General features: G+C 36.9%; 2 protein-coding genes across 4 annotated transcripts in view; one reads left to right on the top strand and one right to left on the bottom strand.

Annotated features, from left to right (window-relative positions):
* Positions 1-761: 761 nt before the first annotated feature.
* ODR4 (odr-4 GPCR localization factor homolog) lies at positions 762-24,432 on the bottom strand. The gene is made up of 14 exons (XM_081947170.1): positions 23,834-24,432; positions 23,479-23,649; positions 22,665-22,799; positions 20,924-21,019; positions 19,362-19,468; positions 17,440-17,476; positions 16,746-16,886; positions 15,765-15,860; positions 11,464-11,529; positions 9,942-10,070; positions 7,877-7,967; positions 5,505-5,690; positions 2,723-2,815; positions 762-2,012 (listed from the first exon to the last, which is right to left on the bottom strand). Exons 2-14 carry the CDS (start codon positions 23,575-23,577, stop codon positions 1,945-1,947), a joined length of 1,344 nt encoding a protein of 447 aa, XP_081803296.1. The 5' UTR covers positions 23,578-23,649; positions 23,834-24,432; the 3' UTR covers positions 762-1,944.
* A 569-nt stretch (positions 24,433-25,001) lies between these two features.
* The window catches only part of TPR (translocated promoter region, nuclear basket protein), a 63,127-nt gene continuing 60,954 nt past the window's right edge, over positions 25,002-27,174 (top strand). For all 3 annotated transcript variants that reach the window (XM_081948478.1, XM_081948477.1, XM_081948476.1), the window contains exon 1: positions 25,002-25,214. In XM_081948478.1, coding sequence (XP_081804604.1) covers positions 25,064-25,214 — 151 coding nt within the window. In that variant the 5' untranslated portion in view covers positions 25,002-25,063. The remainder of the gene's footprint in view (positions 25,215-27,174) is intronic.

Here is a 27,174-nt window from a genome sequence, read left to right as displayed (position 1 = left end):
GGGCAGGCAGTATCCTGCTCTTTACTTCAACTGAATACAATGGTTCTAAACTGGGTTATCTCAAAGCATTCTGACAGGTGTCTTATTCACTTTACCTGCAGAAAAAATGAGCTAGGAAGAAAAGAAATACCTAATTCTCTATCAGATGTTTTACTCTAGGTTATCTTAACTTCTCCATTCTCAAGGAAGGACAAGTCAAGTCCTCTATGAATCACACCAGCCTTAAAGTCACTAATGTGACATAGATCCATCTCATGTTGTGGTTATTTCATATATAAAAATAGCAAGATACTAATCTGAGAACAGGTGAATATAAAATCTAGTTTTAACAATAGTGAAAGTTGGCAGACACAATGCACTGAGAATGGGGAAAAAAATTCTGAACGGATCACTTCCTCAAGAGGACATTCCCAGAGTGAATAAGCTTTTGAATACCCACAGCATTCTTGAGTGTTCTCCCTCATTATTTACTGCTTTTTCCATAAATAGCATTGTAAAGTATTTTGCTTTGAGAGTTCTTGCAACATATACTCATAATCCTGTTAACAAGCATCTTGTATAAATCCAGAATCTCTTAAAGGTGTTCTCTTGCTTGCTGACCTTTTCTGTTGTACGTGGAAGTGACATTAATGTGTAAGAGAGAGTTTGAAAAGGAGCAACATACAAACATTAGTAATAAAGTTCCTACAAATCAGGTGACCAACATAGCCAAGTTAGCATCCAACAAAATGCATTGAAAGCAACTCAGATAAAAGGGCAGATTAGTTTTTTAAACGTATTTATTTTTGAAATATTGTAAACTATTCAGTCCCCTGAGGCTTTGGGTTGTGAACAATGAAGCGGACATAAAACAGAAAGCAAATAAACTTCGTATATTTCAAAACAGCAGGTTAAACATGATCCTAGCCTGTAACGCTTTTATAAACTTAGAAAGGATCACATCTGAGTTTATTTTGAGTTTATTTTATGAAAGTTTCCCAAAGGAAATGGAAAATAAAGTTTTGTTTAAAAATGGGAAGAAGGAAAGAAAAATGCATGAAACACTCCTCCTTTTGAAAGCAGCATGAAGAGAATGTGGACATAATGACACATCTTCTCTGTAATAGACCTTAATTTCTGGAATCTCTCTCAGTGGTATTCTTGCATTTCACAGGCAAGTAAAATATATCCTATTCCAATGAAACCTTGGCTGGAGTTTCAATCATAGCAACTAACTGTTTTATTCTATGTTTTATTATTATATAAGAGAGTCACCAGTATCCACCATGGCTGGTACAGGATATCTGCACTGTGAAATAAATACATATGTATACAAATACTTATATATACTCTGTGACAAGTGTAGATGAATCAAGGAAGATAAATAAGTTGTCCCCTGAAAAATTAATCCCTTGTATGTGCCAGTTGACAATGCAAATTCCTTCCGTGTACAACTGAAGACCCACCTCTTTCAACTATCTGGCCTGGCTCAACCGTAATTTTTTCGTACCCCTCCTGACTGTCTGTTTTTAACATTTTGAATTTGGATTGTACATGGGGTTTTATAATTAGGGTATTTTAATGGTTTTTAATTGTCTATGTATTGTATCTGTTAACCTCCTCCGTACATGTGTGTCTTTGTATTTATGTATGTCATGGGTTTATGTAAATGTTATATGTTTTTTACTCCATTGTACGCCGCCCCGAGTCCTATTCGGAAAGGGAGCGGCTAATAAATTTAAATTGATTGATTGATTGAAATTCTCTCTCTTTTCCCCAAAAAGCAATGTATGCCACCTACATTACTTTCATGAAGAAAGAGAATATATAATTGCTTTTTTTAGAGCCATGTATTGCTATTGTTAGATGACAACATATCTTAACCTATTCAGTTCAAGATGCTTGCATCCTTACAGTACATCCGTAATGATATGAGTTCTGAAGTTCGTTTTCGCTTTCCGAAGCTTAATCGCTGAAGTAGTTAAAGGAGAAAGCTATTGCAGATATGGCAACTGCCACAGCAATCACCACTCCTGAAAAGAAATGTAAAAAAAAAAGATAATGCAAATTGGTATTTCAGCTAAAAACTGCATTTTTATTAGTTTAATTTTGTAGTACACTGTGTATAACTTTCTCCTATGGATCTATTCAGGGCTTCCTCAGGCAGGAGAAAAGTATATTTAAAAAAAATAAAGAGTAACTGCAACAGCAAAGAATGCTAGAAAATCAGGAACCAAAACAACTGAGTCAATAGGCAATGAGTGTTCTTTACATTGTCTGTCTGTCTGTCTGTCTATCTGTCTTCCACAAGTACTCCTTCTTTAACAATCTTTAGGACTTGGTTGCTTAGCAAAGCAATTGATTGCTAAGTGAAACTGCAATTGTACTTATGTTTTTACTTCAACTTTGCTTGAGACTGTCATAAATATGAGGATTGTTTGCAAAGTTATTTTTTCATCATTGTTGTAACTTCAAATGGTTGTTAAATGATGACTCAGTCTGTATCTGTCTGTCTCTCCGTCTGTCCATCCATCCACCTAAATTTATACAGACACCAACCTCACAAATGTGACTTTGGGCAGGGTACAATAAAACCAATGATTAAAACAATCTTAAATAACCATTAAAACAATTAGACATAAATGTAAACAAGACTGCGTGAGAATCCTTCAAGGGAAATGATAAATCATACTAAAAGTGACTGTTTTAAGCAGTTCAGAAGAGAAGGCTAAAATATGCATACCCATATTTTGATGTAGTTTCAACAGTAGCATTTCTTTTGTCACTTGCTTTGGTTGTGTATTATCTTGGAATTCTTTTGGCAGGCTTACTTCAACTATAATTAAAAGAAATAAGACAAAAGCATGAGTTTGTATGTTGCCTGAACATCTCTAACCCAATGTTCCTTTTCTCCATCAAAAATTTAAAACACATTTTTTTTTCAGAGCTCAGGATGGAACAACCAAGTCTATGTATGCAAATTCTTGTTGTGTAATTTAATTTTGCATACAAGATATAAACAGCCCTGGGTCTTACTTAGACACCACTGTCTTTCAACTCACACCCCAAGGAAGATTATCCAAATAAAGCACGTGGAATAATTTTTAAGATGCGTATTAGTAATTATTAAATACCTGGAACTCTAAAGAACTGAAGAAGAAATGGATTTCACTATTCTTAAAAAAAAAAACCTCAGGAGAAGATGAAAACAGTCTTGTATTATTAATTTCCCTTCCCATTTGTGTATAGCCAAATGTACATTATTTCTTTCACACAAAATTTTCCCAAAGATTTCTTGCATAATACTCAGCATCAGCAATTCTTCTGTGCTATACTATACTTATTATTATTTGAAAGAATGATGTATAAACTATGTAAATAGAAGCTTTTGCAACAATGGAGGCAACAATGTGCAACAATTATCTCCCCAAATAAAGAACCCACTCAAAGCAAGTCAATTTTTTCCCAATATTTCCTTCTACAATCATTTTGTAAGTTGTCAACGTTTCTTTCTATAGTTGCAAAATCTAAGAATCAACAGAATATATCCCACAAGTTAATTTACTTAACACAATGGAATATCTGTCATTGTAACCAGTCAGAACTATTTTAAAAATGCTAACTTATAGGAGAGCAGTTAAGAGGCATAATCATAGTATTGTGTTCCTTAGTTACTGGAAATTCTACCCAGGTAATTTCTACTAGATAATGTTGAACATAAATTTTAGGATTGTGTCCTAGAACAATCTGTCCCTTAGTTTTTACGTAGAAATAGATTTTACAAATGTTTCTTTGCAAATCTGAATGTCCCACGTGGCTATCAGATATCAAAGCAGGTTTACTTGGAATTTATATTATTAAAATTGGCAGTGTCAAATTTGTTATTTCTTAATAGGCTGTGGGGTATTAATGTCAACATAAAATGAAGTAAGTTCAACAAGTTGACCAAATGGTTTTTACACTTTTTTGCTGTTTTTCTAACAAACACTTCTTTAATATCCATAATGCGGAATGAAGAAATAAAAATGATATCTGAAACTGGCAAACAAAGTTTAAAAAACATCGGCACCACATCACCCAAATGTATTTCAGCTTTTAAAAATCCAACTTTTGGCCACAATGGAACAATTCTGCTTGCCTTGCCATGGAAGTCATCTTAATCACAACTATTCTAATGCACGTCATGGCTACTCTGCCGTGTAGAGCCAGGATGCTCATTCTTGGATTCAATAAATCTTCAACTAGATTAAGAATAAATTAAAGGGAAGAGATTATCCTCAGTGAGGTACCCACAATCTTATTTGTGTTTCTCTGTTCAAAACCTTTGGTAAAGAGAAGCCGAGACTCAGTCAAACCACTTAATGTATATCTTACTTTTTCATGATAAGGAACAGAAGTTCCTAAAATATAGATCTGTGAAGTACGGTGAAGCATCTATCAAATTATCAGTTGTTCAGAGGATTGTGTTTGACATAATTATAGTTAAAACATAATTAAAATGTTTTAAATAAATATAAACACTAAAAGGTTTTATTCAATGCAACAAATTACACCTAGTGAAGAGTCACTGAGCTAAACTGAGATACACTGAAAAAGCAGGTCTCTTACTTTTCATCAGTTGCCCTTGTGCACTACTATACAGCTCAAAAGATTATACAATTGCAGATAACACATTTGGGATATTGAGATAATTTCTAGAAAATCATCTTTTGTTTCCTTTGAGGTGCTTGTTCTCTAAGAAGCCACCATCCTTATGAGAAGGATTTGGGGAGAGTGGAGAATTGTATGCTCATTTTCTGAACTTTTTGATTTCGCGTTATCCAAGAAAGTGAATTTGTGGTGTTTTAGTTTAGGGTTAAGCTAGACAAGATATAAAAGATTTAGTCTTTAAGTTGGAAAAAAATCTATTTTTCTGTGCTTCAGCTAAAGATTGTTCTACAGCTTACCATTTATGAAAGGGCAAATGTAAGAGTGCTTGAATGAGCGTCTCACGCCAGATGGAAAAAACTGAACATCACTATTGTTCCTACTTTCTTTTTGACCTGGGCTACGGTCTGCTTCAAAACAGGAGTCTCCCAAATTATTTTAAGCAAAAGATAGGTCCTAGGACATTTTGTTGAAGATCTCCTACAGCATCTTAGTTGGTCCTTAGCTCCAAGGAAAACTAATAAACATACTTTGATCATAGAGTTCAAAATCCTCCTAGTGATTAAGAAACATTCCTTTTAAAAAATTAAAATAATTTACATATTAAAATACTTACTTAAAATGCTATTTTGCAATGAACTATAATGCAATGCCCTTAAGGTTACTGTCTGGTTACAAGTTTCAAAAGTGGGAAAGACCCCAATAAAAATTCCTTCAAATATCACAGGAAAATGTTTTGGAGATACATCATGTGCCTTTGGAAACCATTTAACGTAACAAACATTTGTGAGCCTGAATTAAAACATGCTTCAGCCTCAGGTTTGGTTTCTGAGTAATTCCTAGCAGAAAACAATCTGATTCTTAGCAGTTACATTTACCTGTATTCGTTTCCTCAGCAATATGCAAATCATCTGATTGAACAGCTTGATCCATCATTTCAAGAAAATGCTCCTGAATTTCCCTGATTGTCTCATCACCAAATTTATAATCACAAAGCAACACATTGGATCCCACAATGGGAGTGAAAACTCTACAAGGTAAGATGTGATATTCCCTTTCAGAGTCTAAAACAAAAAGAAAGGAAACTCCTTGTTAATTACTAATCAAAAAAGCTTGAACAACACTGCTGTATACTGTTCACACTCTGTACACAAATTATGGCTGCACATATACTTTTTAACAGTGTAAGACATTTCATATATGAAATGAAACACATATATAGCATCACTATACTTTTGAATAATTGTAATAATAATACACTAGCAAGATCCCAGCATCCAATTAATATTAAATTGACTTCTTATACTTTTATACTACATTGAAGAGTGTTGCATGCATCTTTTGGGTTAATCGGTAAGAGATAAAGGCACTGATGATGTTGCCTAGTTGGGTAATGAAATGTCTGCAAGCAATCAACCAAATTCAGAGAGCATAGTTCAGTTTATGCTCTGAGCTATATATATTCTCTTCTATTGAGGCAATGGTGGGACTTGGGAGAAAATGCCGGGGAGAGGGGACGGCCTAGAAATCTAATAAATTATTATTATAAAGAAACGGCCGGTTTAAGCCCTCCGGAGGCTTCAGGGAAGCTCCTGAAGGTTCTGGAGGGCCTCTGAGGGGGCGGGGGAGGCTGTTTTTGCCCTCCCCAGGCTCCTATAAAGCCTCTGGAGCCTGGGGAGGGCGAAAAAAGCATGCAAAAATGGGGGATGTGCCTGTCATGCACGCATGCACACTGCATTATGGGTGCAGCACCCCTGTGCACGACCTCCCCTGCGCTCCCCCCGCTTATGGCATGTGAGGCAAAAAAGGTTTGCCATCACTGCTATAATATATCTATTTCCTAGAAAAATGGTACTTTTAATCAAGTACTGCTTGCTGGGCACAGCAGGTAACTGAGATTAGAATATTTTTCCAAGCCATGTCATCAAAGGCATATTCTCCATGAAAGGAAGGACACAGAGAATCAAAATATTGTTTGTTGCTTTTGCTGCAAGAGAAGAATATAAGTAATTGGCAACAATTGCCCTTGAAGTCTGTGATAATAAAAAAGGACATTAAGGAAAAAGGAAACATGGAAGAGAGTAGAACATCTTGAGGAAAGAAAGTAATTCTGAAAGATTCATGTTTCAACAGAAAAATATAGTGTGTGAGTGAGTGTGTATGTATGTATGTGTGTGTATGTATGTGTGTGTATGTATGTATGTAAGTATAGGTATAGGTATAACTTATATATATATATAAAGTTGTATTTGTGCTGATAAATAAATAAAGGGAGACTAGTATGGATCCATTTCAAGCTGTTTAGCTCTCATCAGCTAGCCATACCCTTACTGGGATTCGAACCAGCTAAACAGCTTGAAATGGATCCATACTAGTCTCCCTTTATTTATTTATCAGCACAAATACAACACAAATATAAAAAGGCAACATTAAAAATAAAAATATGGGTTTCTGCCTGCATGGTTTTCTGTGATGAGCCGAATGACAGAAAGAGGGAGTAGTGAGCTCCCTCCCATATTTGGGCATACCAGGGGTTGTAACACAAATACATATACATACATACATACATATATATGCACACACATACATACATATACACACACACACATACATACATACATACATAGAGAGCAATAGCATTCACATATAAACACAAATATGCTACCTGAAGAGTTAGTTAAAAATTATAAGCCACTTGGCCATATTAAAGATGAAAACTTTCCAAAAACAGATAAATTAGCATTGTGAATAGTTGTTTATTTCTACACAGTACATGCAAGAGTGTGGGAAAACAAAAAGACAAGAGAAACTTGTCCATAGACATTTAGCTTGATCAGTTCTCCAAAAGACAACAGGAGATCTTCAGCTTCTGAGAAAAATATAAATAAAGTGGATAAGGTGTCTGGAATTCTCTGTAGACACATTGGCATACTTTTCACCATAGTGTTTATTCCAGGTATAATGCTAGGATGCTTAATATAATTTCCTTGAATATAGGGCAGCATAATTTGTCAAAAATGTCAAGTACGTTCTAGTTTTATTCACACATCCCTTACTTATTTTCTAAATATTGTGACAGAGAAGTCCAAAATTAAAATATTTATACAAAGTGCACTTTTAGAAAATGTGTATAGAATAATGATGATGCACTTTCTAAAGTGGAAATAAGCTCAAATAAAATTAGTTTGGAGAAACTACATTAAATTTTTAAAAGCATATAATTGGGTTATTGGGCTCCTTCTTCTCTTACTTTTCTTTCCTGGTATTTCATTGACAAGCAAATCTTCAAACAATATTTCACAACGATCAGAGAGAGTGTTTATTATGTCTCTCTTCAAGGCCTACAAAAGAAACACAGAATAACATGTATCAAAGCTATGCATGCGCAAAACCCACCATTCTGAGCCAATCCTTGGAAGATCCATGAGGCCAGGAAAAGAAATGGAATGCTCTGAAGTGCTATGCAACATTCTGTTACCAGTTTTGTATATTCCTAATACATGCTCCTTCTAAAATTTATAATATAAACTGAATAACTTATAAAATAGTTGAAATCATTACCAGGGTGACTGTGAAGAAAACCAAATGCATCCGTCTTTGCAGAGGAAATAGTGTCTGATAAAAACAAGTTAGATGACACACTGTGAAAATTCAACTTGCCTTCTAGGCAAGACTGCTGGCCAGTTTGGGAAATTGTCACAGAAATGGCAATAGAGTTTTTTGGCTGCAGTATTTTTTTTAAAGATGAAACTACTGGAAGAGGGGCTTCTGATAATGGGCATTCTGTCTGATTATTATTCCCTCAATAGAGGAAGAGTGTGCATATCACTTTATAGAAATCTGGCAGATACTGAAAGTGGGGCTCATAGTTTGAAATCAAAGATAAAAAATGCTCCTTATTCTCAGCATCTTTCATTTCCTCAGACACAAGCAAGAGGCTCTGGCTATGTTCATATATCACACTTTGTTGGAAAAGTCATTTGTACAAACCTAGGACTTATTTGTACAAACATAGCCTAAAGCAGTGGTCGGCACTCACTTTAATGTGGCTCTTGTGTGTGCCGGGCGCCCGCTCCCCTCCCTCCTCTCGGGCACTTCAAAACAAGCGCCCCTTTCCCTTTTTTCTTTTTGACCCACAATGGTTAGGGAGGATCCTGAAGTCGGGCGGGGACGAGAAGTGAGGTGGCAGAAAAAGAAACGGAGGCTAAGGAGCTTCCCCCCGCCCCCTCCCAGCAAAAATCTAACTGGGGAGCCGGGCGGGCAGTAGCAAATTAGCCGATCACGCCGCGTGATCGGTTAATTTGCTACTGCCCACGCGGCGTGATCGGCTAATTTGCTACTGCCCGCCCGGCTCCCCAGTTAGATTTTTGCTGGGAGGGGGTGGGGGGAAGCTCCTTGGCCTCTGTCTCTTTTTCTCCTTCCTCGCTTCTTGGGGCTCCACCAATGGGGGAGCAAGGCCCGCCCAGCGCCAGGCTTTGGGCTAACACAGAGGTCTGCAAAGTTGGCTGTTTTAAGACTGGTGGACTTCAATTCTCAGAATTCTGGGAGTTGAAGTCCACCAGTCTTAAGAGCCAATTTTGCAGATCCCTGGGCTAATATGATTGATGCCCTTGGTGGACTTCAATTCTCAGAATTCTGGGAGTTGAAGTCCACAAGTCTTCAAGCTGTCAGGTTTGAAGACCCCTTGGGTTTTTTTCCCTAAAGGGTTAGGGATGCAAGGATCTTGTAACTTGACAGCTTTAAGACTTGCGTGCTTCAAATGCCAGAGTTTATTGAAACTAAACAGTGTACCATCCTATGTATTTTCGGTTTTAAAAATGTGGCTCTCAAAATAAATTTCAATCGTGGTTTTGGCGAGATTTGGCTCAGTTGAAAAAAAAGGTTGCCCACCACTGGCCTAAAGAAATCATGACTAGACACAAACTACCATTGAGTCATTAAAAAAACCATATAACAATACCTCCCAGGTCTTAACTTAGAAAAAAAAGTTAGAATTTGCTACACTTTTATTAAAATACAAGTTTTAAGATCATCAGCCACTCCAGTTATGCTCACCCTGTCAACACTATCCCCAAAATTATTGTTACACAATCAGATGTTTGAAAATGTATTGGGACAATAAATGACAAAACTACAGTGGGCTAATATATATTTGAGGTCTGTTTATCATTTTTGAAGAAAAGCATACATGGAATCTCTAGTCAAAAACGTTTGGACTACTGTAATTATATCCCTTATTTGCTAGCAAAATCAGAGATCTTGGGTGGAACATGAAAACAAGCAAATTTTTCAAAGAGGAGGGATAGTAAAAATACCTGAACAGCATCTTTAACTTTAGGTTTGTTATTATGGATGTAAGCTTTACATTTTAAAGCTCCTTTAAGATTTATGGAACCACTGCAGATTTGGACTGTAGCTGTTGATCTGGAGTTTGTACTTTGCATCTGAAACAAAGAAGAGTCACAAATCACAAATAGTACATACGTTAGCCAATTCCACCCTATCTTTAATAATGGTAAACTCTGCTGTAAATGTGAAGTTCGATTTATTTTATTAGACTTCCACATCATTGTAATTTCCAAATGGTCCTCTTAGTTACCAACATCAAAATGTACAATACTGAAACATCCATGGTAAAGAAATAAAAATATGACCTACCTTGAAAGTAAGTCTTAGCTTGATTTTTACATGTGCACCCAATATAAACCCTACCCACCCCCCAAAAATCCATAATTAAGACCCCACTCCAGGGTGCAAGGGGTAGGGTGAGGCGCACGGATAAAAATTAAGCTAGGGTGGGGATGAGGCGGGTGGAGCTGCCCTACTTACCAGGCATCGCACACCCCGACACCTGCCTTGCCTTGCCAGCCCACTTCTTCTGTGACTGCTTGCTCTGTTATCAGCTGCAGAGGGCTTTCTGAAAGGGCCTCTGATGACGAAAGGGAGGCCAGGCGTGACACACACTTCAATCTGGATCTCGTTTCTTGGCTGTTTCTTGGTGAAATGAGACCAGGGGGCACTGCACACATCAACCCGGAGCCCAATTCTCAGCTGCAGAGGCCTTTCCTGAAGGCCTCTGACAGCGAAACTGAGGCCGAGGGTGACACGCACACAAACAGTGGTAGAAGTAGTGGGCTGGCAGCAGGCTCCTACTGGGCAGGGCTGTTGGTGCCGCCCCACAAAGTGGGTCAATGGAAGACCCTCATCAAAATAAGACCTGGTGAAATAAGACCTTTTTGGTTGACAATACATATATATAAGAACAGGTCTTATTTTCAAGGAAACATGGCAGTACATCACACAAAATAGTATTGCCCCAATTATCCCCAAGGTTCTGTGGAAAGTTCCATTTTAAATAACTTCCAGAAGGCTAATTGAGGGGCGTGTGTGTGTGTGTCTCATTTCCAAAGAGGGGCTGCTCCATATAGGAGGTGCTTTCAATGAGGAACACCATCAGGATTTTTCTACACTGGAAAATGCTTAATGCATATTCTTTATTAATATTTTTGAAAATAATCTGCATTCATACAGAAAGATAATAGACTACCTATAGCCTCCTAAACAAATCAGCAGATATTTCAACCAGCGTTCATGTTTTACCAACCACTTTCATGTTACTTATGGAAAGTGAAAACGTTCTAGGGGGGGAAAAAAGGAAAACTCCCAGAAAAAAACTTCTACCACTCTGTAGATTTTCATTATTTTCATTTCCTGAGATGGGGAGCCAAGATTAATAATTACCAATTTGCCTAAGGCTATGACCTGATATGTGAGTGAGATCTGAATGGAGGATGTACCATCTTACTTTTTAACCCCCTTGTCAAAAATTTTACTTACCAATTGTGTTAAGACCCTAACATCAAGATTCCTAGTAGCTGATGGCATATATCCTCTGGATTTTTTCTGTAAGGATAATTCAAGTACAGAAGACAGCTGAACTGAAAAGAACATTGGTAAGGTTCAAATGCTAAACTAGAATCTATCAGGGGAAAACATTTAGACATTTGAGTATTTCATTAGGTCTTAGCTGTTGTGGTTTTTTGTTTTTTACACGATTGGGTGACAAAAACATTTAATGACTCGGTAAAGTTTTCCACCCTTCTGCAAAAACTTCTAATTCATTTCATAGGTGACAACAAATGTTCTGCAGTTCAGCTAAGTTCTTGATAGTTAATGTTAATATATATGCCTTTGAATCAATCTTGAATCCTGGTGACTGCCTAGAGAAGTCTGTGCAGTTTTCTTGGCAAGATTTTGGAAAACGGTTTGCCCTTGGTTTCTTTCTATAGTCGAGAGTGACTGGCCCAAAATCACTCAGATGGTTTTTATGCCTGAATTAGGATAAGGACACACAGCCAGTTTCTAATCTGGTGCCTTAACCATTACACTGGAGTAACTCTCTAATACTACAAAGTGTTAGTTTATTTTTTAAATATGAACTCAAAGTATGGTAGAATATAGAATCAATGAGGCACAACATTATGTTTGTTATCAGATTTCCATGATCACCATACTGGAGAACGTAATGCGTAACTCAAAGAAAATTCTGGTGATAAGGTATTTTGCTTTGCTTAGGTTTTTTTTAGGTATAAATATTAATAATCACTCCACAGATATTGTACATTGCATTCTCAAACAATGTGACCTTAATCTCTAATTTTGCATCCCCCCCCCAGTTTTTATGCAAAAGAGGCATCTAAGAAGAGGTTAAACTCTACTTTGATTTAAGACAATCTAAGAATATATATAAGATCTTTTCAGTAACAAATTAAGAATAAGGATGGAGAACTGAAGCTTGCAACAATACATAGGAAAAGCTAGAAAGAAGAATTATTTGGATCGTGATACAATTTTCAAAAGCATCTTATCAATTGGTATAAATAAAATAATGGCATGGAAGAATTTCTGGATTGAGAAGAGACAGTAGCAACCCAGGCTATATGCTATTAAAATCGCGAGTAAAAAGGAACGAGGCAACCTGAGTGACTTTTTAAGAGGCAGCAAAGAGATGTACTTGTTCAGATTAAAATGCTCTCCCAGGAAACTGGAGCTGATTCAGGTTCTTCTCCTACTGAATTCTGTGTGTTTCTGCTACGAGAAATAACATTTATATTCCAAGTCTTCTTGACGTATTAAACCAAGATCAGTGAAATTAAGTTTTCTGACTGCAGGTGGAATAACTGCCTTTTGAATGAGATTGTGATTTTGTCCTTCTCAATGAAACATGCAAAGCTAAACTATTATGTTGTTTATATCCACGTTTATTCATGATAATTTCAAATAAATGCTTGTGGGCTAGGTGGGCAATTTTTAGTTTTACTTAATTTAAGTTACAGAAACTCACCCTAAAAAAACACATTCTGAATGTGAACCAACTGTCTGAATCGATGAGTTTCCTACTCAAGGCTAAGATTGGTAGGTACTGTAAAATCTGTGAAATTCCATAAGGGTGAGATTCTGGTCACAAATACTGCCAGGAGAATGATTTCTGTGAAAAGGACTGTCATGTATGTTTCATTTGCTATGTGAGCTTGAAAAGGAAGTGGAAACTGCAAAAACAGTAAAACACGGAGCTATGTTCACTGAAGTAAGTTGATAGGATGCCATGAGGCTCAAGACCAACGAGTTGCTCCTGTTTGTCCTTTAGTAGAAGAGTAGCTTTCTGAATCTTTAAAACTATTTCATGTAATGGAAGAATTATCACAGGTACAAAGTTGATAGGATGCCATGAGGCTCAAGACCAACGAGTTGCTCCTGTTCATCCTTTAGTAGAAGAGTAGCTTTCTGAATCTTTAAAACTATTTCATGTAATGGAAGAATTATCACAGGTACAAAGTTGATAGGATGCCATGAGGCTCAAGACCAATAAGTTGCTCCTGTTCATCCTTTAGTAGAAGAGTAGCTTTCTGAATCTTTAAAACTATTTCATGTAATGGAAGAATTATCACAGGTACAAAGTTGATAGGATGCCATGAGGCTCAAGACCAATGAGTTGCTCCTGTTTGTCCTTTAGTAGAAGAGTAGCTTTCTGAACCTTTAAAACTATTTCATGTAATGGAAGAATTATCACAGGTACAAAGTTGATAGGATGCCATGAGGCTCAAGACCAATAAGTTGCTCCTGTTCATCCTTTAGTAGAAGAGTAGCTTTCTGAATCTTTAAAACTATTTCATGTAATGGAAGAATTATCACAGGTACAAAGTTGATAGGATGCCATGAGGCTCAAGACCAATAAGTTGCTCCTGTTCATCCTTTAGTAGAAGAGTAGCTTTCTGAATCTTTAAAACTATTTCATGTAATGGAAGAATTATCACAGGTACAAAGTATCTCCATGGAATAATATTTTGCTTCTCAGAAGAATAAGACCCTCTTATGTTCATCTCAATGTCAGGCTTAAAGTCTACATCTGCTGTTGTGTTAAAAAGAGGGGGGGGGGAATCGCCTGAATTTACAACTGTCTGTTTGATCTGTTCTCTTATTGAATGATACAATAATATAGGCAAGTGTAAATCAAGGGAAAGAATATCTGGCCACGTCCCCCTTAGCATAATTGGCAGCTGGGAATAGAGTTTCAGATCATCAGAAATATTTTGGTAAAGTGATTTGGTGCCACCTTCTGGTTAATTATGCAAACAGGAAAAAAGGGCATTTAAGGGCATTGATAGGGTTAGACAAGAGAGATAAGGCAGGGATAGTGAAAGTTGGAGACTTCCTTTGTCAAGGCATTAATACTAGGATTTTGCCTGTAGAAGGCAGGAGCAGCACTGAATAAGCATTATTAGACTCATGAGATCAAACTAGCAGGGATAATTTCACTGACTGGTTAACTATAAGAAGAATCCTTTAAAGTAGTGTATGGTAGAAACTATTGAAGCGATGAATGATTTCACCTCACCTTTCTATGCATTCTGTACTTTGATTACAGACTAAAATCCAGTAGCAGAGTTTACGGTTGCTGACCAGACTGAAGAATACTATTTATGGCATGCCAAATCATTAAACCACTCTTACTTGAAGCCATTGGCACAGAGAGGAATAAGGAGAAAGAACTAAGACATGAAAAAAAGCTTTTTTTAAAGAAACAAAACTAAGCATAATTATTGGTATTCTAAAAAAATATAGAAATAAGGATTAGATAAGAACTAGGGATCATTCTAGTCTAAAGCAAGAAATGATGAGGGAGGAGACATAAAAAGTTAACGTAACAGCAGACTTTAATTATACATTTTTCTACTGTGCTGGATAGTAGGAAAGTTTAAAACTTGGACTCCTTCATGTACCAAAACAGGAAATGTTCATTTCACCATAAACTGTACAGAAAATTTTTGGAAGTTAGAGGGGAAGAAAAATCCACATTAGACCAAAATAGATCTCTGAATGTGTATCTATGCAAAACTGAAATGGATAAAAGAAAATTAAATGTACAGGTAGTCCTTGACTTACGACCACAATTGAGCCCAACATTTATTTTGCTAAGTGAAACATTTGTTAAGTGAGTTTTGCCCCATTTTACAACTTTTCTTGCCACATTTGTTAAGTGATTTACTGCGACTGTTAAATTAATAATACCATTGTTGAGCACATCTGACTTTCCCATTGACTGCTTGTCAGAAAGTTGCAAAAACGCATCACATGACTCCAGGACATGTTGCTTAATGATGATGGCAAAAAAGGTCATAAAATTGGGTGCACTCAAGTGATGCCTCCCTTTTTCTGGTTCCAACTGTGGTCTTAAATCAAAGACTACCTGTATTTTTTCAAAATGTCCTGAAATAAGGAGATAAACTCTTCCTCAATCTCTACATGGGTAATATGGATTTTTTTTAACCCAAATGTAACCATAACTCTATATAATAGTTTTGGGGCTTGTTTAGACATTCATATATGAGCCCTAGTGAGATTTATTAATCCCAGCTAATGCCCATTCATAATCAATTCTAAAAAAGCCTCTACCTTAACACATTGTCCAAATTGAACATTATGTATTATTAAGTTACTAAATGTCAATGTACTTATTTGGCATGCACTGGGTTTACTTTAACAAAAGTTTCAATTGTTTTCAATGGAGCATTGAAAAACCTATCATGCAAGTAGCTACAGAGGACAATAATTCCAAGTTTACATTGTTCACCACCTACCTGCCCTTCCAGTAAGTCAGCATCTTCCTCTCTGGCTTGTCCATTTATCAAAAAGACAGCCTCCTCTAACTGTTGAGCCCAACGTTCTAATCCATTCTATAAAACAGAATCAAAAAGAGTAATTTTACTAAAAGATCTAATATATTTCTGACCAGTGTAAGTGAAATACATTTAAATAATTTTAAAAGCATAAACTGCTGGGCAACCCTCAGATGTTCTCTTTTAAATGTAATTTAAATAATTTTAGATCATGAAGCAGACAAGTTGATTCAGTCTAATTTTTGATACTAGCTTCTAAGAAACAGGCCTTAGCTGTCATATGTGGATACAGCGTTTAAATAAAATATATAACATGATCTCTAAGACACTGTTAGTGCAGAGGTGTCAAACTGGCAGCCTGCGGACCGGATACCTCATGCGCAGGCTGTGCCCACACCAGCTCCGCAAAGGCAAAAAACATTGCAATACGTCATGATATGCCATCGAGTTTGACACCTGTGACTTTGTGTTTCAAGGTCTTACTCTTCTTTATCTTGAGTATGGACATGCTAGATTACCAATGAAAGGATGGTATGTTATTATCCAAGTATTTGGTAGTGAATGGCCACTGCTGATGATATCTAATGTTGACATTTACTGTTATATACTAGTGGTAAAGGATGTACAGTATTTTTAAACCCAGAAAGTTATGTTTAACCCTTATATTTCCATTCCATTGCTCATTTTGATATCGGATTATCAAGAGTAGCAATGGACAGTGTTCGGAATACATATAGTACTGATAATCTCTCCTAAAATCAAGACAAAAACAGAAAGAAGTTAAAGAAAGTCCTGTTGGAGAAAAAAGTAGCTGTGTGAGGGACTTACAGGAAATTATGGATACCAAAGAAAGATGTGCAGGCAAAAGACTAAGGAAAGCAAAAGAATGGCAACAATTTTTTTTGATATAATTAATAACACAAAGTGAGTTTTTTTAGTTACCCTTGTATTTTTTTCTAGGTTGTGGCTGGCTAACGTGGCAGGGAGAGGAATATGTATATTAACATTAATTGTGCATTCTAAAGATAGCCAAGAAGCAGAAAGAGCGTTCTGATATTTCCAGTCAGCTGGCTTAGCTGTACTCTAAAGGGGGGAAAAAAGAGGCTCAATTACTATAGTAAATAATCCAATAATCTCAAAATATAAATGATAAATCATCCAATTTACATGACTCAATCTATGCATTTATTTATGAATTCAATAAATCCCAAAGTAGGCACATACAGAATTCTAGTTTGCGTATGTGTAATTGCTGCTCCCAAACATACTTCTTTCAAGCAAATTTTGAACAGGAGCTGGCAGAGCCCCTACTGAAATCTAAGAACAAAGATAGTTTATTTACTTATATCCTACCGTTATTGTTTTCATAAACAACTCAAGGCAGCAAGCATACCTAATACTCCATCCTCCTCCAAATTTTCTCCACAATAAACAGAGTTGGCCTGGCCCAAGATCACCCAGTCAGCTTTCATGCCTAAAGCAGTACTAGAACTCACAGTCTCCCAATTTCTAGCCTGGTGCCTTAACAACCAGGTAAGTGGTTCCACTTAAGATACCATTTAATGGCAGGTAACTTAGATGAGATTGGCAACCCACATTCAATTTGTTATTTGTTCTCACCCAATATAGAACCTACCTTTGGATCTTGCACATCGTAGGTACGACAAAGTATTCGTTTCCAGTTAAGGAACAGTAACTAATTAGATTTAAGAGATACTACAGTAATAAGAAGTGTTTAAGACTCTTATAATGAAACCCCTCCCAGCCACCTCTAAAGATCTGAATTAAAATTCAGTCTGTTCAGGTCACTTTTTGCTTTCTTTTTAAGCAACAAACAGAAAGCCATACATATCCAGCACTGCTGCTGATTTATGTGATGAAATACATTAGGTAGTTAAATAGGTAGCATTAATACATCTACTTCAGTAACAATAGTTAACTACAAAAAAATAAACCAAGGAGCTGTTGTTACTCATCTTGGCCAATCCTTCTTCTCCTATTCTGTTTCTAATAAGCCTTACTACTGTAGAAAGCTGAAACCATGAGCCTTCTTCACATGAATGCAGAGGTGGTATTCAGCCAGTTCTGACAGGTTCTGGAGAACCGGTAATGGAAATTTTGAGTAGTTCGGAGAACTACCGCAGCCTCCCAGCTAATCTTCCTTTGTTGTCCTGAACAGGAGAACGGAGCTGGAAAGCAGGTAAATGGAGTGGGAAGGGAATGGGGATTTTGCAGTAACCTTCCCCTGCAACACCCACAAAACCGTGCCCACAAAGCCACTCCACGCCCACAAAGCCATGCCCACAAAGCCACACCCACAGAACCAGTAGCAAAAAGATTTGAATCCCAACACTGCATGAATGGTAGAGAAGGAAAACATTAATATTTATTGCTAGAGAGTAAATCTCTTACACTTTCCCTATTAAGGCAAGTCACACCTTAGAATAGTAATAGAAAACATATGGTGATTCAGATATAACTGGATCACAGTATCAGTACCATTGGCCAATCTTGGAGTTAGAAATAACATAAAAGGCAATGGTTCCTCATTACTGATTTAGAATCTGGATTCCTATCTTTTATGACATGATTGTGTTCTTAGTTATGGCAATGTGTTGCAACAATAGAAGAATCACCATATATTTAATATTCTAGTGTAAGGTTAATTAACTACGGTTATGTAGTTGTCTCGGTACAATTATCCAAATAGGTACAAGAAAAAGAATGTAAAAATATGGCTCTTGAGAAAGGCGTTTGGAGACACAAATGAATGATGGCACATCAGAATGTTTGCAGTTGTATTAGCCTTTTTTTTAAAAAAAATATTATTATATTCATACTGCAAATTGCTCAGAGGCTCCAGAAATGGATCGGCACATAAATTGTAGCATTAAAATAATAATGAATAAAAATGGGATCAGAATGGAATTCTGATATGTGTAAATACAGTGCTCAGCTTCTTTAATTCAGTAAATCTCGATGGAGCAGTTATTAATAAAAGAGAAAAAAACAAAGGAACTCAGTGTACTATGGAAACACACATTTCCTCCATCTTATTCTATATTATACACTATATGTTGAACATCCATTCAATCTACTCTATACTGTTGCATACAGTGGTATCTACTTACTAATATAATGGCCTCTGACACCTCCAATCCCACAAACATACTTCACTTCCCCAATTCTGTTACATCTTCAGCCCAAATTTGTTCAGAAAACTTTTCTAATCCTGAGCAGCACAACACAAAAGGGTAGAACCCGTCTTTGAATAGAAAACCGTTCCCATAGATTTGAACATAGCACATCAATATATCAATTAACTTACATTGTAAAAATAGCAGGCTATTGAATTTTGTTTTTTGCTTTTACTAACCAAGATCATAGGGCAGAGCTAGCTACAAAACAAACTCACCTTTATGTAATTTTTTTTGGAATGATTTGAATTGTGGTTGCTAGAACTATGCAAAGGTAAAGCAGAGGTAAAACCCGAATTATCAACTGTAATTTAGAAAGAACATAGAACTTATGATATGAAAATGGATGCAAAAAGGATACTTCTTTGTAGTTGAACAAAGATGAAGCACCACTCTATCTGAGACATCTTCTTCTGCAATGTTCCACAATCTCTTTCTAGCTACAGATTTTTCTACTGCAAAAAGAAGCTTGGACAAAAGCAGAACAAGAACAGAGTCAAGTCTGATTCTTAGGTCCCTTATCTATCCATCATGGTGGTATAGAGTAATAATAAGCATCTAGAGTTATTCAAGCCTTTGTTAGATATAGCTCTTTGTGTTGCTTAGTAGCAATACCCAGTGCTGGAGACAGTTCAAGTCAGTTTATGCTTCCTTTTAGCTAACATAAGCAACAGACAGTTATGGAGACAGTTAACATAACCCAGACGCTTGTCCTTGAGCATCAGAATTTGGTAATAACAGATTGCAAAGGGAACACTGATGTCTATAGCACATGTTGATAATATAAGGAAGGATACCACAAGTGTGAAAAGTAACAGTAAGATCAATCTAATAGTTTGTCTATGCATTCTAAAGGAAAGGATGCTTTTTATCTTTGTGTTATCTATTTGTTTCAAATGTTATTCACAATACTGTATGTAATATAAAGTGACGAGTGAGCTTGGTCCGGGCTCTTTTCCTGCAATTGGCTGGTAAGGAACTCAGTGACTCACTGAAAGTATATATTAAAGTATATTGTACTTTGTTATCTCCAAATACTTTGCGTCTCTTTTTACAGGAGCATTTCATCTATGTACGTATGTATGTATATATGTATGCATCTATGTACGTCTTTGGTTGTTCGGGTTTTCTCCCGCGTAGAATTGGAAGTATATTCACGATGTTTCGATGAAGTCTCATTCATCATCTTCAGGCTGCTGCTTCCAGCTTGGTGCTTCCGGCTTGGTGCTTCCAGGAGCAATGCATCTATGTATATATGATCTATGTATGCATCTATGTATATATGATCTATCTATCTATCTATCTATCTATCTATCTATCTATCTATCTATCTATCTATCATCTATCTATCATCTATCTATCATCTATCTATCTATCTATCTATCTATCTATCTATCTATCTATCTATCATCTACCTACCTACCTACCTACCTACCTACCTACCTACCTACCTACCATCTATCTATCTATCATCTATCTATCTATCTATCTATCTATCTATCTATCTATCATCTATCTATCATCTATCTATCTATCTATCTATCTATCTATCTATCTATCTATCTATCTATATCTATCATCTATCTATCTATCATCTATCTATCTATCTATCTATCTATCTATCTATCTATCTATCTATCTATCTATCTATCATCTATCTACCTACCTACCTACCTACCTACCTACCTACCTACCTACCTACCTACCATCTATCTATCTATCTATCTATCTATCTATCTATCTATCTATCTATCTATCATCTATCATCTCTATTGTACCCCATGGCAATCAATTTCATTTTGGCCACTTACGTAGTAGAAAACAAATGTTGTTAACAATCTACAGTAACTGTAAAAAACAAAACAAATGTTTGTAAGTTAAATAAGAATAAAAATAAAACAAAACATTACTTTTGTTACCTACCTTCCTCAGGATATTTTGGATTTCTTTTGCCAGCTCTGGAACTGAAATGATAAAAACACCAACAACTAGCAGTCCTCCAGGAAGCATTCTTGATACCTAAGAGAATCAAATACAAACATATTGCTGCTACTACTACTACTGGCCTAACACTCCTGCTTTGAAAGAGGCAGTGATACGCCCATTCCTCAAGTGGCCATCCTTAGACCCAAAAGGTTTTTCAATATAGGCCAATCTTTAACTTGTCGAGAAGGTGGTCGGTCTGCACCTGATGAGAACTCTGGAGGAAATAGATTATCTAGATGTGTTTCAGTCAAGTTTTAGGATGGGTTTGAATACTGAGGCAGCCTTGGTCATACTTATGACTTGTGGCAAAGCCAGGATGGTGTTGTGCATCCAACCTTGTGCGCCTTGATCTTTCAGTGGCTTTTGATAGTCATAATAGCCATTTAAGTCGTAATTTATAGCTAAACAGGTTTACAATGGCGCAGTTATTACTATGCTTCACCACAGCCCAACGGATCTTCATGTCCTGGTTCTACCTCCTGCTTTGGAGTAGAAACTTTGGTAGTTCCACTGCCAGCACCTGCCTTCTAGGGCAGTTGTCCCCAACCTTTTTGGCTCCATGGATTGGTGATGGCAGCAGGAGGGGGGGAGGGCATGGTTTCGTGCATGCACCACTTGTGCAAATGCAATTTTGAGCACTCGCCCACTGCTTGGGCGGTCCGGTTCACAACAGCCAGCACCGGGCCACAGACCAGGGGTGGGGGACCCCTGTTCTAGGATGCACTTTATGCAACATCTTCTCCCTAATCCCAATATGAGAGAGAAATATGGTTCTCACAATCTCTGGTGAGTAGAAAGTAAAAAATATATATCCCCAAAATGGAAATAATTCCATTAGTATGATTTTGTGAACCTAACATAGAAGCATATGATCATATATTTAATCCTTTAGTCTTTCTCATTGCTTCATGGGAGATAAAGAAAACCATACTTTATTAGAAGAAAATGATGATGCTCATTTTAACTTTAAACATGCAGATATTCAGTGTTGGAGAGAATTACCGAAACCCCTTGATTAAGAAAGAAAAAAAAGAAATGCAATGGTCTGAGAGCAGAACATAGGACCATTGACCTCAGACTAACCAATCAGAGATCAGCTTGCCAAATTTAAATATAAAAACCTAGTTAGTCCCTTTTTCACTGAAAAACATCTCATGCTGCCTCTTAAGAGGACAGTCATGGTTGACAGCAAAACATCAGAATACCAGAAAACCAGATCATGTCCATTCATCCCAGAAGCTCATCACGGTTTGAAATCCTTTATACCTTCCCAAGATGGAAGGTCTAGAGCACGGGTGTCAAACTCAATCACGTCATGTGACATATGACATTTTTTGCCTTTGCGGAGCTGGGGTGGGCATGGCCTGCGCGTTGACGTATCCCGCCCGTGGGCTGCCAGTTTGATAGGCCTGGTCTAGAGGTATCTGCCTTATGTCGATATGACAGGACATCTCACCCACTTGAGAATGCCCTAGCCTACCTAGGAATATAGCAACAAAGCTATATTCAATATGGCAAAGTTTTGGCATAATTGTAATATTTATGAATGTTCCGTGTTTAAATTAATGTCTAAAAACAGTAGAAAACAGCGTTAACTTAAAAAAACGATCATTATGAAGCTGAGAGAGGTTTACAAAAAAATTCCTTTTCTACGGCAAAGTAAGACAATTTTTATTACTTGTCTGGCATGTGCTGCTATCCATTCTTCATCAATAGTAGACAAGTCTGTATGGTGGTTTGCAGTGCTGTTACTTTCTTCCTCTTTTACAGGAGTTCGAATAGCCAGCAAAACATAATCTCTTTGCTGGGAACACTGAAAAATAGAAAAGATAAAGTTGCATAGAGGACAAAAAGCAGTCCATACAGACAATTTAAAGGCACTTTACACAATGGCATCAACTGGACCTTATGTAGCTTACATGTATTTCTAAGAATTAATTTATGTATCTCTGCAGTACACATCATCAGAAACTTGATTCTAAATGAGAAATGCAGGACTATCAAATGTAAAGCAAGTGTAAATAGCCACATAAACAAAAATGGCTAAAACAGTTTCCTTTTAAGCCCAGGACTTCCAAGATGCACAAAAAATATTTTAGCTCCTATTTGAAGTATTCAGCAACATCACTTCTGTTAACAACCAATCACTATAAATCCAAGAAAACTCTATTTAATGGAACAGATTGTGAAAAGAAGAATATCAAATGACATTTTAACTACCATATGCAGCTTATTTCTTTTCTGTTTATACAGTATGAAAACCTCAGTTTAGAAGACACTTTTAAATGACAATAGCTAATGTACAGCTACGATGTTGGAATTATATTTAAATATATACAGAATTGCATAATTAGTGAAATACATCAACAACAATTAATAAAGATGTACATTGGTAATTGATGACATAAACTGAAGTTGCATAGTGTTTTCTTCTCAGAAAAGAGGCTTCTAACTGCAACAGAGGAAGCATAGGTGAAAGACTGCAGACTTACCTGTCCTACTAAAAGCCCAGTAATAAGTTTTTTTGATTTAGCAGTCAGATCTGATAAATATTGTCCAACCGCTTCCTCCACGAAGTAGTTCCTTCCCATTATAGCAAAGACTCAGTTGCCCAAATCATAAAATGTGTAATAAACGACGAGATGAAGATGAGGCTCGATAACCTAGAAATAAAGGGAACAGACCTTAATTTCTACTCTTAAAAAGTCAACGAAGGGGAAATGCTACGCAGAGATTAGTATCATTGCACCTCATGGGTTATTTTTTTAAAAAAACTTCACTTGTTCATCTCCACCCTTGCAGCCCTGTCAATGCAATTTCCTATACAGCAGCTGCAATCCAAATCACCTTTTTCGCTTTAGTTCATGTTTCACCGTGTTGTCTTGCTATACGGACCCATTCAAACCATCCCCGGATTCTTTCTGCCCTTTACACCAGCACTGATGTGTCCCTCTGTCCGTCATCTCTCCGCGCCAGTATTCTCCTTCCTCCAACAGGACGCATTCCAATGACGTAATCACACGCTTCATTCGTGGCAAAAAAAGAAATCCCAGCATTTTCGGATTTTCTTCTGCAGTCCTAATATTCTTTTGTCTCCTATATCATAAAGCTCTGATATAGCAGCTTCCTGCTTCTCGTGTGTCCTTTTAACTTTTATATAAACAAACGAAATCGCCTCTTCCCAAATAAATTCCGCCACATCCAAGATGGCACAGGCAAGCCGACAAAAACGCTGGATGTGTTTCCGGCGGCAGAAGAGCCATTTCCATCATTAGAATATGAAAACTGTTTGCATAGCTTTGTCAACTCGATACGCATGGACTTCAAAACTCTCAGAACCCTCCAGCCAGCTGTGAGTGGAAGCCAGTCATTTCAATCACGGAAACTAAATCTTTCATACATCCACCGTTGGTTTCAAATGCCGACATTTCCGCGTTGCAAAAAAAAAAAAAAAAAAAAAGAGAGAACCCCCGTCACATTTCCAAATACATGAATTTGGGTAAGCTGCTCGACGCGTCGCTGAACCGAAGCAGCCACATTACTACGCTTACGCTCATAACAGCTGATCTCGTTATTAAATGTAGTATTAATCATTTTAATATATATTAAAATATAGAATAGAATTCTTTATTGTCCAAGCGTGATTGGACACACAAGGAATTTGTCTTTGGTGCATATGCTCTCAGTGTACATAAAAAGACAAGCTACATTCGTCAAGAATCATAAGGTACAACACTTAATGATAGTCATAGGGTACAAATAAGCAATCAGGAAACAATATCAATATAAACCGTAAGGATACAAGCAACAAACATGATCATAATAATATAATTAATGTTATAAGTATATATTAATTATATATTAATTATAGTACAATATCAGCTGTAGTTACTGCTGCGTTTTGCGCGTGCGCCGGCCACACGACGCGCATGCGACCTTCGGCCGCGTGACGCGTTTTCCCTTCTTCCCGCTCTGCCCTTTCCGGGGCGAAGAGTCAAAAAAAAAAAAACACAACCGCGCTTGGAGGGGCGGGGGAGTGTTGCATGGAAAGAGGTGTTTTTCAGCGGGCCGTCCAAGATGGCGGCGGTTCTGCAGCAGGTTTTGGAGCGCGCTGAATTGACCAAGCTGCCCAAAGCCGTGCAGGGCAAGTTGGAGCGATTCCTCGCCGATCAGCAGAGCGAGATCGATGGGCTCCGCACCCGGCACGAGCGCTATAAGGTGGACAGCGGTGAGTTGGGGGCCGGCGGTCCATCTTTTTCCTGCGTGAGCGCCTGAAAAAGGGATGAGAGGGGGAAAATAGGGAGGATTCAGCCTAGGCATTCCTTTATTCCAGTGTGCTGGGCATTTCCACAAAGGAACGAAGCTAAAAGGACAAAGACCAACTTGGTGTTCTCTGTTGCATTGAATTTCCCTTGCAGTGATGGATATCGCAGTCAGATACATTTATATATAAGTTGGTACCGCATGGGACCAAGGGCTACTTGAGACAACCTTCATTTTTTAACAGTAGACGTAGATACTCAGTTAGGATGTTGCCACTTTGAGGGATCGTATTATACCAGATTTCAGCTGCAGTTGTGTGCACATGAATCATATTAAGAATCATGAAATTCATTTTCTAAGGCTTGTTTTTGAGTAGATGGGACATTATCCCACCTACTTAATACGTTCATTTCAATGTTCAGAGCATGTGAGAAGTAACCTATGTCTCCCATCCTATGAAACAATTTGCCTTAAAGAGTTAACATTGGTGTTCTGTGTTACTGTATTTTCTTTCCTGCCCCCCCCCCCCCCTAAAAAATTACATTGATAATAAGGTGATTGAAAGTGCTTGGGGGCAATCTTCAAAAGAATAAGAGAAACCCAATCTATAATAAATACAGTATTCGGTTCGTTGTGTATGGAATTCTTGAACTGGCAAAAAAAATGTGTGATTCCTAGTTAGAAATCATTATACTCTTTGTATATTCCATTTTAATTTTTTGTATGCCATCTAAAGTCACTGAAAGTGACTGGGCAGCCATATAAATTTCTACTCCTCCAAATAACTAAATAAAAACATTTCACCTGTGATATTTTTAAAATAAAATTGATTTGTTGAAAGCCAGGCACTAGATTGTATCCAGGTAATCAATACATAAGATTAGATTCATTGGTTATGGTTTCTTTATGCAAGTTCTATCTCTGAAAAAAAATAAGTTCTAAAGAATATTCACACATTCCTAGCAATATTGCAAATTATTACCTACTATTTAGAGCAGGGACAATTTGCAGGACTCCAGATGTTACTGAAATACAGGCTTCTCCACCTTATTGTTCATTAAAGTGTACTGTATTAGATTTTTGAGTGTATCACCAACTTTCATTTAATTAAAAAATACCTACATCCAAAAAGTACCCATAGCCATTATTAGCCATTCGTTTAAGATTCAATATCCATCCTCAAAAGCTTTACATTTTCGAAATGTAAAGATTTATATAGGTAGTTTTCGACTTACAACAGTTCATTTAGTGACTGTTCAAAGTTATATTGGCACTGAAAAAAGTGGCATGACTGTTTTTCACACTTTATGACCATTACAGCATGCTTATGGTTATGTGATCAAAATTTAGCTGTTTAGCAGTAGGTTTATATTTATAATGGTTGCAGTGTCCCAGGATCATGCAATCTTTGTGACCTTGCAAGCAAAGTCAATAGCGAAGCCAATGTCAGTTTACTAATTCTATGTTACTAACTTAACAATTGCAATGATTCACTTAACAACTGTGGCAAGAAAGGTCATAAAATGAGGCAAAATTCATTTAACAAACATCTCACTTAGCAACATAAATTTTGGCTTCAGATCTGTATAGATGTGTTAACTGTACTCATGCTTTCCCCCATATCAGAATTTTTTATAACTATGTCTTGTCCAAACGAATTTTACTCTAAATTCCAAACAAGTCAGATGTTTGGTCTGTGGCTGAGTATTATACAATATACATTGTATTGCTTATATATGAGGCTACCAAAGGTTGCTGGCTCTTTGATTATCTTAACAATTTCATTGAAATCAATTTAAGAAGTAATCCTGCACATACTGTACTGACATAGATGTGTTAAACTTCCTTGATCGTAATGTCAGAGCTGATGTGGATACAGTTTGATTCTCCTAAACCTAGAGAAGGAAGGTGGCAAATACATCTAA

Source organism: Natrix helvetica (genome assembly GCF_964273705.1).
Source record: "Natrix helvetica genome assembly, chromosome: 3".
NCBI lineage: Eukaryota > Metazoa > Chordata > Lepidosauria > Squamata > Natricidae > Natrix > Natrix helvetica.
The sequence above is the reverse complement of the archived record's forward strand: the minus strand, read 5'-3'. Positions and strand labels throughout refer to the sequence as shown.